General features: G+C 47.5%; 1 protein-coding gene across 1 annotated transcript; it reads left to right on the forward strand.

The window, feature by feature from the left end:
- Position 1: 1 nt before the first annotated feature.
- Positions 2–911, forward strand: LOC101678474 (malignant T-cell-amplified sequence 1-like). Its single transcript, XM_004757914.3, has one exon. It carries the CDS (start codon positions 149–151, stop codon positions 692–694), a length of 546 nt encoding a protein of 181 aa, XP_004757971.1. The 5' UTR covers positions 2–148; the 3' UTR covers positions 695–911.
- Positions 912–14,815: the final 13,904 nt, after the last annotated feature.

The following is a 14,815-nucleotide window of genomic DNA, read 5'->3' on the forward strand; positions in this document are numbered from 1 at the left end:
AGCCGTAAAGCGCGCTGCCTTCCGGTTAGCGACCGCCGCCGCGCCCGTCCCCGCCGGCCCTCCGGGAGCGCCTCCGCCGGAGCCTCGGCGTCTCCACGCGTCTTCCCCGCTCGGGCGCTTCGCGGCGGCGCCCGCCCCGCCGTGGACCATGTTCAAGAAGTTCGACGAGAAGGAGAACGTGTCCAACTGCATCCAGCTGAAGACCTCCGTCATCAAGGGGATCAAGAACCAGCTGAGCGAGCAGTTTCCGGGCATCGAGCCGTGGCTGAACCAGATCCTGCCCAAGAAGGACCCGGTGAAGATCGTGCGCTGCCACGAGCACATCGAGATCCTGACGGTCAGCGGGGAGCTGCTGTTCTTCCGGCAGCGCGAGGGGCCTTTCTACCCGACGCTGCGGCTGCTGCACCGGTTCCCCTTCGTGCTGCCGCACCAGCAGGTGGACAAGGGCGCCATCAAGTTTGTGCTCAGCGGGGCCAACATCATGTGCCCCGGCCTGACGTCCCCGGGCGCGCAGCTGTACCCCGCCGCCGTGGACACGGTGGTGGCCGTCATGGCCGAGGGCAAGCAGCACGCGCTGTGCGTCGGCGTCATGCGCATGTCGGCCGAGGACATCGAGAAGGTCAACAAGGGCATCGGCATCGAGAACATCCACTACCTCAACGACGGGCTGTGGCACATGAAGACGTACAAGTGAGCGCCCGGGGCGGCCCCGGGCCGGGGCCGGAGCCGAGCCGGAGCCGATGCCGGAGCCGATGCCGGAGCCGGAGCCGATGCCGGAGCCCGAGCCGATGCCGGAGCCCGAGCCGGAGCCGGGGGCGCGGGGCTGCGTCTGCGCGTGTGTCCGCGTCCGCGTCGCGGCGTGAACGCGCCGATGCTCGGGGAAGCGAAGCCCAAGTAAAGATTTGCCAGGAGCCGCGCTGTCTGTATCTGTGTCCTTGCGCGCGTGCGGGGGCGCGTGCGGGGGCGGGGGCGGGCGCACTGGCGGGGGCGCCCCGGGGAGGCCGTGCCCGCGCCCCGGCCGCGTCGGCTCCAGCCCAGGCGCAGCGCCTGCGCCGGGAGCCTGGACTCTGCAGAGCGAGGAGCGCGCTTGGGCGCCCGCAGGTGGGAGGAAGCAGATGCCCGCGGGGGGCCTGCGCGGCTCGGTCACCGGCGCCGCAGGGACCAGCAGGACGTCGGCGCCGAGAGCCCCGCAGGCCTCGGCCCCTCCCCGCCTGCTGCTGGGACTCGGCCCACGCGGCGCTCCGTTTCCCACGGAGACGCAGTCATTTAGGGGTGGTCGTGGGGCCCGTGGCCCAGTGGGGTCTTCCTGTTTAGGAATCCGCGGGGGCCTCCTCCCGGGGTTTTGAGGCATTTCTCCGGGCGGCCGTGTGACCTCTTGGGAGGGGCTGCTTGCAGAGCGCGGGGGAGGTGAGCAGGCGCTGCGAGACGCGCGGGAGACCCTCCCGGGGCGGAGGTCGGCCCGTGCGGGGTCGCTGTCGCCGCGCGCGTCACGCGCATCACGCGCACAGACACACAAGCACAGGCTCGGTGAGCGCGGAGCGCAGCGGTGCCCTCGCCGACCGACCCGAATGCCGGGACGCTCACCAGAGGACGAGCTGAAGTTAGGTGAGCTACAAGTTTCCGCATCAATCACTTCCTCTCGACTTGAGTTTTCCGAAATTTAAAGCCAAAGTTATCTGAGTCTTTATAGAGCAGCGTCAGAGACGCCCAACGGGAAAACGGTCTAAAGGAGGGAACACAGGTCAGCCGAGGCCTCGTGGGTGACTTCGCCGTGATCGGTTTCAGCGATAAATTGATCTCATCAGAGATAAATTAGGGTAGATTTGGGGTGAATGGAGAGTGAAAAGGTAAAAGGCGGACATTTAGATTTCACGTTGTTGCTTACAGAAGTGTGGGTGTGATTGGAAGACACCAGGTAGACGTTGGAGGAAGCTTCTGGTGAAGAGACTTAGTTGTGGAGTCCAGATTATTTTACTGTTGTTATTTTTATTGTTGTGGGTTGTTAAGGGGATGTGTAAGTGTGTCTGCTTGCGGACGAGAAAGATGCACCAAGAGTGGGAATACTCCGCGGGGGTAGAATCCGTGGACTAGAAAAGCGGGAAGGAATGGCTCCATAAGGAGAGAAGGGACTGCCCCGCCCTCACTTGGATTATGTCCTCACCACAGAGTTGTCCTGTAACATCTCAAACTCTCCTCATTAGAACACTGTTTTTTCCTCGAAGCATTAGGGGTTTTGCCCCATTTAATTGTCTGCCCCAGTCAGCACCACGCTGGTCATTGGTGGACACCGTGGAGGCCCTGGGAGCATCTCATGATAATACTGGGGAGCACCAGTGACTCTGAGGACATGGACGGAGACACTCAAGGTAAGAACCCTACAGTTCTTCTTTGACGGTGTCCCCACCAGCTCTCTCCACCAAAAGATGAAAGAGGACCTTCTGCATCTGTTTTAAGCCTTCCTTCAGAACTCCTCGTTCACGCATACACATGCTACCTTCCATTATTGGACGCGGATTCTCGTACGGCTGATACCAGTCCTACCGACCAACTCACGGTGGCAAGCCTGCATCCACGTTGGAAAGGATGGAGGGCAAAAGTTCCATGACCTTCCTGGAATTTCATACAGAATTTGGTGTGTATATTCAGAGAGACGTGTATTTGTTAAAGCATTCTTTACATTCATCACGTTTAAGGTGATCTGTGAGCCAGAAGGTTTTAGGAACAATTGAAGTAGAAAAGGATTGTCTCTGCTTACTCTTGGCTAATACCAGTGTCTAATTCGATATAAGCGCTGGTCACATCTTACCTCAAGAATCCACTCACTCCAGTGCTGCTTCTTCCAGAATAGTTCAACAAACATTATTGGGTACTTACTGTGGGGTTAGACATGGGGCTGGAAGTAAGATGCAGAAATATAAAATACCACTCCATTTTCCGGGAGCTTAGTTTTGGAAGGAAGGCCAACATGTAGATGCATAATTTAATTTCAAATATTTGTGTATGTATATACAGCTGTATTTAGTTAACTGTGAATTATTACTTATAATATGGTATGAATGAGTGAGGGAGAGTTGTCTCTGCCTTGAAAAATCAAAGAGGATTTCTTAATCAGGCTGTAGAAATGTTAGAAATGTAGAATGTAGAAATATAAAAATGTAGAAATATTAAAAAAAAAATGAGTAAGAATGTTTTCACAATGAAAATGGTGAAAAAATTTCCAGGAAAAGAAATAGTGTGAGCAGTGCAGGAGAGTCACAGAAATTGAAGCAGCTTGCCATTTGTAGGTCATGATTTTCCAGGAAAAGATGAGAAGAGATGAAGCCGCAGGCTTACAGGAGAGACCCACTTGTAACAGATTGCCCTGTGGGGCCTCCAGAGGGACTACGAGCAGACGGACAGGTAGTAAGTGTCTGGAGAGCGGGCAGTGCCAGGACTTGGATGCACATTTGTGGGCCATTAGTATGCAGATGGTGGTTAAAATGGTGAAAAGTAAATGCTTGTGAGTTTTAACATGAGGAGGCTGGAGATGGAGTGTGTGAGTGGAGGAAGATCTATCCACACAGAGAACGAAGAGGACAAGAGTCAGTGGGGCTATGACTCTGTGACCCACTGTCTAATTCCTGGGAAGAGTAAGGCAGTTTCCTTCAGCTCTAGAGGACTAAGTAAATACCTAGAATTGATGACTTACAGAGTCTGGAAGAATCCTAAGGAACTTTGAATGGGACTCGTCGGGCCAGAAAGAGGCTTGTCCTCTCCACGTACACAGTGCCTGCTGGCAGCAGGAAGGGGGAGACATGCATTCCCAGCCGCCATTCTTGACCAATCCCACTGGACTTAGGTTGCCATGTGGACAGTTAGTGTTCCTGCCTCTGGCCAGCCACCCTGAGAGCCTGTGGAACTTTAAGACTCAGGGAAGGAGTGGTGTTGGGCAGGCCGTGCTCCCTGGTGCTGAGGACCTGGCAAGAAGGCAGGGCTCTGACCACGCAGAGTCACTTTCGGTGTTGTATTGGCAGGCGTTAACCGTGAGGGATGGGGTGACCCCTTCCTCTGGAGAAGGAGCAGCCTTGCTTCTTCCCGTAAAAGCCACAGATGCAACAAGTTCAGATGCCCCTCCTGCAGCATGACACCCCCCCAACACCATGTTTGCAGTCATCTGTGGAGCATGAAGGTCATGGGGCGTCCATGCAAACGAGCATGAAGCTCTGGCTGCTGCTTTTCTCGTGCTCTCTGCCTGCATTCATGAAACAAGCTAGCTGGCTGGTTTGCACCTTGGGTAAAGTCGGAGACCCTGCACAGTGCTGACGGCTTGTGCGGGGAGGATGGGACACTAACCGAGACATGGCTTCTGGAAGAGAAGAAATGAGAAAAATGAGGCCCTGCACAAGGCCAGGCAGGAGAACTTGAGAAGACCCCTGAGGACCCCATAACGGAGGCCCTTGTGCTCCTGGCGGCAGGGGAGAGGGGAAGGCAGGGCATTCCCCTCTCCCATCTGTTCAGGGATGTGTAGAGGCCGAGCAGTAAGAGGCACGATTGAAACCAGCCTTTTCAACGGTCCCTCGGTCACTCTCCTGGAGAAAGAAGGGGAGGGTGCTGTCATCACCAGGGGCAGGCCCAGGACTCTGACTGGAAGGTGATGCGGTTTCATGTTGATTGCAGAGTCAAGGGCTCTCCAGCGCTGAATTAAATGATGTCCACAAGGGGACGGAGGGTTTTAGAGGGAAAAGGTTGTTTATCGAGCTGAACGGGCAGCCTCTGGAAACCCAAAGTAAAGTAAAACCCTCCTTCCTGCTCCTTGCTTCTTAAACTCTTCCCTGAGGCCCTCATGCTTCCCTCCCTCTCTCCTGGGCCAGCTGCTTTAGGAACAAAGCCAAATGAGTTAGCGCCTGATGCACAGGGGTTAAATCCGTGATCTATGTTGTCATTTCGGGGTGGTTGTGGGGAGCAGCATCTGAATTCAGCTGATGAGGTCTCAGAAAATCCAGAAGGAAAGAATGGTAAGAACCAGCTCACTTAAGAACTAGGCGACTGGGGGTGCTTGGGTGGCTCAGTCGGTTGAGCGTCCGGCTCTTGATCTCAACTTGGGTCTCCATCTCGGGGTCATGGGTTCAGGCGCCATGTTGGGCTCCATGCTGGGTGTGAAGCCTATTTAAAAAAAAGAAACAAAACAAACTGGTTGCCAGAAGAGTACTGTTGTCCAGGAACAGTTTTACTTCTACCCTTCTAGCTTCTGTGGCTGCTCAGTTACGACGACATAAGATAGGTTAACAGGAGAAAACCAAATTTAATTATGTACTGGAGCCCCATAAAGATATGAAGACTCACAAGGCCGCTGGGCAGTTGAAGCTTATGGAACATCCTGAGCGATGGAAGGGGGTGGGGCCTGGGGAGACAAAGAGGGGAAAGGCTGCTCCCAAAAAGGCCGGAGGTGTTTGGAGAACAAAGGTTTCCCTGTTATCCTCCTGAGTTTCTTGGGTAAACCGGTTGTCCCTGGTAATAGCTGTGTTCCTGGGGCCAGACCTCCCTTTCCCATGTAAATGTAGGCAGTTAGGTGAGGAGCTTCTGAATCCGCTGGGTTTTGATATTCTTGAGCTCAAAATACCCCTCACGCCAACGTGGCATGAAACCTCTAGTTCAATAGCTGTTAAAGTAATTAAATTTATAGTTAAGGTTCTTCAAACAAAGAAAACTCCAGATCCAGAAAGTCTTGCTGGTGAATTCCATCCACTAAACAGTCAAGGAAGAAATCAATGAAAATTTTAGTTTCTTCTTTAATAAAGAAGTTTGAGGTACGCTTCCCAGTTCATTTTATGAAGCCAGTGTTACTCAAAAATCCAAACCAAAGACCCGGCAAGAGAATAAAACCACAGACCAGTATCCTCCATGAACATAAACACAAATAAGCTAGAAAATTTTAGCAAAGTGACCCAGAAATAGGGAGAACTAGCAAACATGGGGTTTATTCTGGAAACGGAAGGCTGGTTGTCATCCTGCCATGAAGTCGCACCCACGAGTGGTCTTTCCGCAGCGTCTGCTTTACTCAGTCACAAAGCCAGGTGAACTCATGATGGTGAAGCAGGTTCAGGGTTCCAGTCTCACCGATGTGACTGGACTTGGCTTCTTATCCAGCCCGTGAAGCAAGACCGATGACAAACCACACAACACACAAGGTAACAGAAGAGTGTGGGAAGTTACAGAACCAAAGGCAGGTCAGTCTGTGGGTGTGCAGTTCAGACAAGCACTCGCTCTGGCTGGGTCAGCTCTCGGTGCACAAGCAGTGAAGGATCTTGTTTCTGGTCAGAGACCAGTTGGGCCGAGCCTTTGGCAGCAGCTGCCTGTGGTACTTAAGTGGTCAGACATAGAGGGGTCGGGTCCAGAGAGTCTGACAGTTTGCTGCCCAAACGCTTCCCTTTAAAGGGAATTAATGGGTTTTGGGTCATCGCAGACCTCCTCTGCTTCTGGTCCTTATCAGTTCTGGGGTGTCAGCTGGTGTTCTCTGAGATACCTCCTAGCTGCAGTACCTTAACTGCTTGAGGCGTTGATACTGGCTCCTGCCTGACGGGAGAGACTCCATTTTGCTGTCTACACTGCTTCACTATTCTGAACTTAAGGAATGTAATGAATTGTATTAATAGGTTAAAGAAGAAAAACCATATGCTTATTTTACTAGCTGCAGAAAAAAATTGATAAAATTCAATACCCATTCAGCAAAAGAAAATTTCCTCAATCTGGTAAAATAGATCAGCAAAACACCAACAGCTCACATTATATTTATTGGTGAAAGAGTGAATACGTTATTCCTAAAATCAGGAGCAGGACAGAGATGTCCCCTATTACCACTTAGATCAGTCATTCTACATAGTGCAATAGGGGAAGGAAAAAATACATACAGCTTGCAAATAAAAAATAAAACAGTATGATTGTCTAAGTAGAAAATGGAAAAGAATCGATAAAAAGGTTTCTAGAACAGATGTGTGAGATTAGCAAATCAACTTATTTAAAAACCAGTTGCATGTTAATATGCTAGCAATGAATACTGGAAATTGAAATTTAAAAATAGACCATTTTCGTAGCATGGAAGACTTGAAATAATTATGTATCGATCTCATGGAGTACGTGTAGGGTCTGTATGTCAAAACCATACAAAATATTTAGGAACCCAGATTAAAGGGAACCCTAGCAAGCCCAGAGGTCTGCTCTGTTCACAACTGCAAGAGTCAATCAGGTGGTAATTGGCGTGGGAAACAGGCAAAAGGAAAAAACTCAGTTATCTTTCTGGCTAACAGCCCATTGACAAGTCCTTGAAACAGGCCGAATGACCTTCCTCTATGAACTCAGCTGCCTCCATGTTGATCTTAGACTGACCACCCATCCTATGTGTCTACTTTAACATAAAAGTTCTCTGGAAACTTCCTTTATCTCTACCCCCCAAGACATATGTTGTCCATCATCCTCCAAGGGTATGACCTGCCGAATACACATCTGAAGGGTCTCACGACTAAGGTTTTACTAGACAGTAGTAAATGACCTTTTCCTAGCCCCTCAGGCTAGGCCCTCAAGATCCTGAAAACCTTGCTTCCAAATTCTTTAGAGACTTAGGCTGTTCCTAACAGCCTCCCAACTTGGAAGTATATGAAGAGTCCCCTGTCATGGCGCAGCCTTTTCTCCCACTGGTCTTGTCCCTGTGTTTTAATAAAACTACTTTTTTGCACCAAAGATGCGTCAAGAATTCTTTCTGGTCTGTTCGCTCTACACCCTAACATTTCCATATCAGTAATGTCCGTTCTTCCTAAATAAGTATATACATTTAATATTATTGGGGTCAAAATCACACAAGATTTTTCATAAGAATTGACAAGCTATTCCTAAAATTTCAGTGGCAAACAAGGGGCACAGATTAGCTGAATCCATTTTGAAAAAAAGATTAAAAAGGGCTCCCAGCACGTGGCTCAAGGCTTACCGTAACATAATGATAGATATGTCAGTAGAGTGTTAGCAAAAGGACAGACCTGTGAATTAATGAACTGAGAATAGAGTCCAGAAACAGACACACTAAACATTGTCAAATGGCTTTTTACAAAGCTGCAAAGGTAATCCAACTGAGGAAAAAAATAGTGTTTGCCATAAATGGTGCTGGGGACATCCCCATACAGAAACTTCAGACCTCAGGCCATGCCTTGCAACGTAAACAGGTGTTAACTCAAAATGGATCGTAAGACCTAAATGTTAATAAAATGTACTAAATTTCTAGAAGTAAACATAGGAGAATGCCTTTCTGACCTTGAGTTCAGCGAAGATTTCATAGACATAACACTAAAAGCACTACCCTTAAATGAAAAATAGAATTAATTGAAATCAAGAATTTCTGAGTTCTGAAAGAGAGCTAAGAAAATGAAAAGACAAGCCATATACTGAAAGAAAATATTAGCAGAACATATGCTTAATAGGTAATTTGCATTCAGAATATAGCAAACTCTGCAAATGGCAGAAAAGCAGAAGCATTAAAAACTGGAGAAAAGATCGGAACAGACGCTTCAGCAAATAGGATGTATACACGTGAAAACCGCTCAGCTCCTTTAACCACGAGGGACATTTCAGAATACACCACCGTGAGACACCACTACATATCTGTTAGAATGAACAGCCACAATCAAACCCCAAACATGCACATGTTGGTGAAAATACAGAGTTGCTGGTAGGAGTGCAAATGGTTATGTCCTATTGGAAAGGAAATGTGTAAATGGGTTTATTTGTAATCTTCCCAAACCAGAATCACAGAAAGGAACATCCCCTCCCATTGTCACACGTGTATCTGCTCTCAATCTGTATTTTACTAGGAATCTTGTAGTGGAGAACTTTACAAATAATGACCAATGACGGTTCTGAATATTACAAGTCAAGGTTTTCAAATTCTGAGGATTAATGGTAACGTACATGTTGGCACATTTTTCTTTTACATTGAGGCACTTTCTCATTTTTTTTTTTTAAACCAAAGTCTACATTAACTGTGGGGCCCCAGTGCCTTCATTTCATCCTCACGTGATAAACCCCAGGAAAACTTTGAAACATTTACAAAGAGCATGATTGCAATCCTTGCATGTGCTCTTTCGGCAGAGCTAAATTCAGGATATAATTATTTTCCTTAAAAATTCAGTTGGCTCAACATATTTTCAAAAGAGGAAATTCCAAGGCTTTGAAAAGCACATCTGTGTTACAGAGAAAACATTTTCAAAGCAGGAAAAGTCTTTCTGACTATGCAAAATATCAAATTTTCAATCACATGTTTTGGGGTTATTTCTATCCAAAGACTTTTTCCTTTTAGTTGGAGAGATTTAGAAATGTGGGCAAGCAAGTCATGGTACTGTCAGAAGCTTAGCCAAACAACCGGGAATGCTATATTAAATGGTTTTCTTAGGGCAAAATAGAGGCTTTTTAAAAGTGAGCTATGCCCTCGCTGTGTGTCGTGGAGTGTATGCCAGAGGAGATCTGTGTCTTTCAAAAGCTCCTTCAAGGGCTGCTTGTGGACACACCGGCTGTTGGCCATGTTGGTTTCTCTATTCCTTTGAGGTTAAATGTCAACTGATACTCTTAAGTTTGTATTTACCTCTGTATCGCCTTAAAAATCGACAAGAGCGCGCAGTAGAACAAAAAGGTTGCATGGGAATTGTCCCTTTTGCAACAACATCAGTGATCCTGGCCCCTGGTCATGCTGAGTGGTGTTAGAGAAAGACAAATATTGTAGGGCATCCCTTACACGTGGAATCCAAAAACGGCCAGCTCATTGAAAGGAAAAGTAGACTGGTGGTCACCAGGGGCTGGGGATGGAGGGAATGGGAAGCTTCCAGTTATATGATGAGGAAATTCTAGGGATCTCATGTCCAGCATGAGGGCTTTAGTGAGTAATCCAGCACCACATTCTTGAAATTTGCTAAGTAAGCCGACTTTAAGCCGTTGCATAAAAAAGTATGTTGAGGTGATGGGCATGCTAGCTTGATTAAGTGGTTGTTTCAAATTGTATCAAATCACGGTGTACACCTTCAGTATGTTACAATTTTATGTGTCAATTATACCTCCATAAAGCTGGGGAAAAAGGAACAGTGAGATGAAAAAGGGTCACGGACAGTGGAATTGGTCAAAGAAACTTTGGACCAAGCTGCTTCCCCATGCTGGTCACTGGGCTTCATTACATGTCTCCTGCTCCTTAGGGAAGGACGTGTGGCCCAGCGCTCCAAGCCCCCAGAAGCCCTTGTGTTTTCTGTGAGCAGGAGCCCTGAGATATGCCACCTCCCCAGTCTGTGTATCCTGATGTCCCTTGTCCACTCCTCAGAAGGAACCAGAACCCTGACCTCAATAACTGCCACAGACCATTTTGAAAAGTCCCATTATCATGGTTTTTGTAAAGAAAACATCGGTATTTATGAGAAAACCCCTCTGTGATAGGGTTGCAACCTCTTCGGAGATGACAGACTTGAGGCACAGAGGGACTCAGCCGATGAGCCAAGGTCACAGAACCCGTGCGGGGTGTGCGGGTCGTCCCCAACATCCATGGGCTCGTCCACAGGAGGCACAGCCATCGTGGTGACCCTTTCTGAGTCATGTGGTCTTTTCCTTGGTTAACCCAGCCCCACAGGCACGTGCGGGCACTTCCAGTCGTTTCTTACTGCTTATTAGGAAAACAAAGTCCTAGAGATTCTTAGTTTTCAATATGCTCTTCCAGAAAAGCTAACCCTCTCCACTCCCGCCAAACTCTTTTCCGCATTCTCTGGCGGACTTGGTGTGGACATTTTGGGGTGTCTTTGATTCCAGTTGTTCTTTTATCTTGTGTTTGCTATTCCTTTCTGGCATAATTGTTGCCTTTCTTCAGAAACTTAATAGAAGTTCTACATTTCCTCTATTAGATTCCTTTTTATTATTTCGCTCATCCCAAATCAAATCTTCTGAAATCTTAACAGAACCTAATGTCTCTCTACCTCATTTTATCACATTGGCCTCAAGGAATTGAATGAAAGCTGCACTGATTGTCATCGAGTTGCAAAACCATGGTGCTGGGTACAAGCAGGACCTCGAAGTGGGAGGATCAGGCTTCTTGCATTCGCGGAACTGATACATGTGAAGGCAGAATATAAATATGATTTTTTATTCAATGAAGCCAAAGGTATGAACGCTAAGATGCTGACCAAGGAGCTGAGCTACGCAGAGGGTGTGTGAGGGAAAACCACTTCACGCATGAAGAAGAGGGAGCGTAACTGCTGTCTGACCAGTCAGGCAGGACGTGGGGGGGGACCCACACAGCCCCCCGTGGCAGAAAAACGTAACTTCTCTTCCCTGAAGGCAGAAGAGGAAGGTCAGCATGGAATAGGACAACTGCCACCACACAGGAGAAGGCTTCGAGTCCTCAGTCACCGAGTTTGCTGAAGGCAAGGGATCTCACTCTTCGGGTCCTTCCGGTGGAATGTTTATTTTGAGAGGACCCAGCCGGAGAGACGAGGGAGAGGAAACTCCCAGGTGCCCAAACAGGGCCGGACCAGGGAGGGCTGGAGCCCTGCGCTCGGAGGGAGAGGGACAGGGAAGGAAAAGGGAAGAGGGGTTAGGACTAGGAGTTCGCCACACGGGGCTGTGTGTGTGCTGTGTGTGTGTGCGTGTGTGTGTGCGTGCGCGCGTATGTGTGTGTGCGTGCGCGTCTGTGTGTGCGCGCTGTGTGTGTGCGCGCGTATGTGTGTGTGCGTGCGCGTCTGTGTGTGTGTGTGTGTGTGCATGTGCGCGTGTATGTGTGTGTGTGTATGTGTGTGGGAGTGTGCACACGCCTGAGGGTGCACGAACTTTAGCAGCAAATATCCAAGAATGGCACTAGACCACTGGACATGGGCTTTTTTCCAATTCAGTAGGAACGATGACGTGTGTTATCTGACATCGTCTTTCCCAGCAAGAGCTACTCTGTGACAGCCATTCTTTGCTCCCTTACCTGACTGGCATTGCCTTTGTATCTGAGCAGTTGGGTTTTAATTTAATTTATTTTATATTTTATTTTATTTTATTTTATGAGAGTGAGAGGGCTTACTGAAGGAGAGGGAGAGGCAGACTCCCACGGAGCAGGGAGCCCCATGTGGGGCTTGATTCCAGGACCCTGAGATCATGACCTGAGCTGAACCGACTGAGCCACCCAGGTGACCTTGAACGGTGTCTTTTTAACACCCTCCCATACTAAACACAGGAAAGAACACGACCTCTATGATTAGAGAACAATTTGCTTGCTTGTCCTTTTTCTTTCTTTAATGGCAATGTGAGCTACAAAAGCCTAGATTCTTTCAGCACTAAGAACATGAATGATGTAAAACATGTGGTTGAATTCAGGTAAAATAAGATTGCTGCAGAAACCTGGCCGTGAAAAACAACACGAAAGAAGAATACAATATGATGTGCAGGGTTTTCCCCATAAAACTCCAGCTCAGAGATGATCATACTTCTGTTCATATATGTAAATACCTAAAAACTAAGAAATATAGGACATAAAATGTGCACAGGAGCTGAAATGTGCAATTATGGTAGAATGGGGATGTAGTTTCTTTATTCCCTTAGAATATTTCAAGACTTGAATTTAATAATGCGTTAAATTATTAACAATAAAGCATTTTTATAAAGGACATTTTTCAATTTTAATACACAATGCAACAGTCCAATAATGGAGAGGCCCTCAACACTTCTTACAGATTTTAAAACTTAGAACCTTGGGTGCCTGCGTGGCTCAGTGGGCTAAGCCGCAGCCTTTGGCTCAGGTTGTGATCTCAGAGTCCTGGAATCGAGTCCCACATCGGGCTCTCTGCTCATCAGGGAGCCCACTTCCTTCTCTCTCTGCCTACTTGTGATCTCTGTCTGTCAAATAAATAAGTAAATAAAATCTTAAAAAAAACCCCTTAGAATCTTTTATTTTACACCTACAGTCAGATCTTTAAGTAAGAATTAGTTATTTTAAACATTAGAAAATACAATTTTTATTAAGTACAGCATGTTGGGTGGTTCCCGCATAGAGAGTTAAACAGGAAAGTACCCCTCGCCCCCAACACAACACACTGCACAGATGGGAGTCTTTCCATTTATTTTAAAGATTTTTATTTATTTATTTATTTGACAGACAGAGATCACAAGTAGACAGAGAGGCAGGCAGAGAGAGAGGAGGAAGCAGGTTCCCTGCTGAGCAGAGAGCCTGATACGGGACTTGATCCCAGGACCCTGGGACCATGACCTGAGCCGAAGGCAGAGGCTTTAACTCACTGAGCCACCCAGGCGCCCATCTTTCCATTTATTTTAAATATTTTATTCATTTATCTGAGAGAGTGCTCAAGCTGGGGGAGGGGCAGAAGGAGAGGGAGAAGCAGACTCTCCACTGAGCTCAGGGCTCCAACCCAGGACCCCGAGATCATGACCTGAGCCAAGGGCAGACACTTAACCGACTGAGCCACCCAGGCATACCTGAGGCTTTCCATTTAAAACAAAGAGTTTGAACAAGGTAATCATAATAGTGCATGAAAGACATATTGTTTCTTTTGAGGGGGAGGAGGATGTAATTAGGAAGGAAAATGTAATAAACAGATTTAGATAATTAGTTGGAAGAAATAATAGAAAGCCTTACGTTGTTAATTTTCAAGATTCATCTGCAGTCCTTGGCTTAATTTATGCATTCATTTATTCTTACGCTCATTCATTGAGTATCTGTTAACTAATATCCCCTATGAAATGGAAATGAAAACACTTAGGTATGTCTTTTTGGTTGCAATTAACAAAGCCCCATTGCTCTAGTGGAAGCGAAGCACTGTGGGGCCATTTCAAAGGTTTCAGGATCTAAAGGAAGGCGCAGGCTGGGGGGTGGGTGCTGGGTGCTGGCTCTCACAGGGGACTGTGCCTGCACACTTGTCATCCCGACCTGGGGTGACAAGGTTCTCTCCATCTCTCGCCTGCTTCATTGTGTTCTCTCCTAGCAAACCAGCTTGCTCCGATTTTGGTGTGCCTGAGTCAAAAGTACGCAGACCACTCTTCTGAATCGCCATGGTCCCCAGTCCAGACCACCCAGGGATGGTGACCAAGGTCGGAAATCAAAATCCAAATTCCAGGAAAAATGTATATAACCAGCCATGCTTTGTTCTCATCACACCTTGGGCTCAGTTACATTTAGTATAAACACTGCCCCAGGAGCCTAGCCCCATCGGTGGGAAGGGAGGTGGGGTGTGGGGCCCCGACCCCTTCGGTTTCCAGCATCTTCACCAACACTCTCCGTTATGAGCTTGATATGAAAATCCACAGATAATACTATACAACCAGAAAGATGACTTATAAAATAACAGACTGCCCTATATTATAATTATAACATATTTTAACTATAATTATATTATAATGTAGAGGAAAATAAAAGGAAGGTAATTTAAGATAAAATGGTATGATATGGATATTTAAATATCCTGCACAACTATCCTGAAGACATGAGTAGGTACTCAGATGCTTACATAGTAAACACAAAATCTCTGTGACTGTAGCAGCACAGACGCAATTCAACGCAGGCAAGTTACACTGAATCCTCAACTCAAACCCCGGAGATAGTAACGCTTCCTGTGATGTGATTTTTCTGAAAGGTGGGGAGTTTGGGGTACATGTCTGAAGGAAAGGACAATCTTCTCTCAATTTGCACATTAACTGAATTCCTATAAAATTCAGGGTGTATTAGAACTATTTGAAAATGTGTATGTGCTTTATTTAAAGTTGAGGTAGGTTGGGGCCGTTCTGTGTGAGGTCGGAGTTTCTCTGTGCGCCATAAGATATCCCAGGACTC

Source organism: Mustela putorius, unplaced genomic scaffold (assembly GCF_011764305.1).
Source record: "Mustela putorius furo isolate JIRA1106 unplaced genomic scaffold, ASM1176430v1.1 tig00004033_pilon_pilon_pilon, whole genome shotgun sequence".
NCBI lineage: Eukaryota > Metazoa > Chordata > Mammalia > Carnivora > Mustelidae > Mustela > Mustela putorius.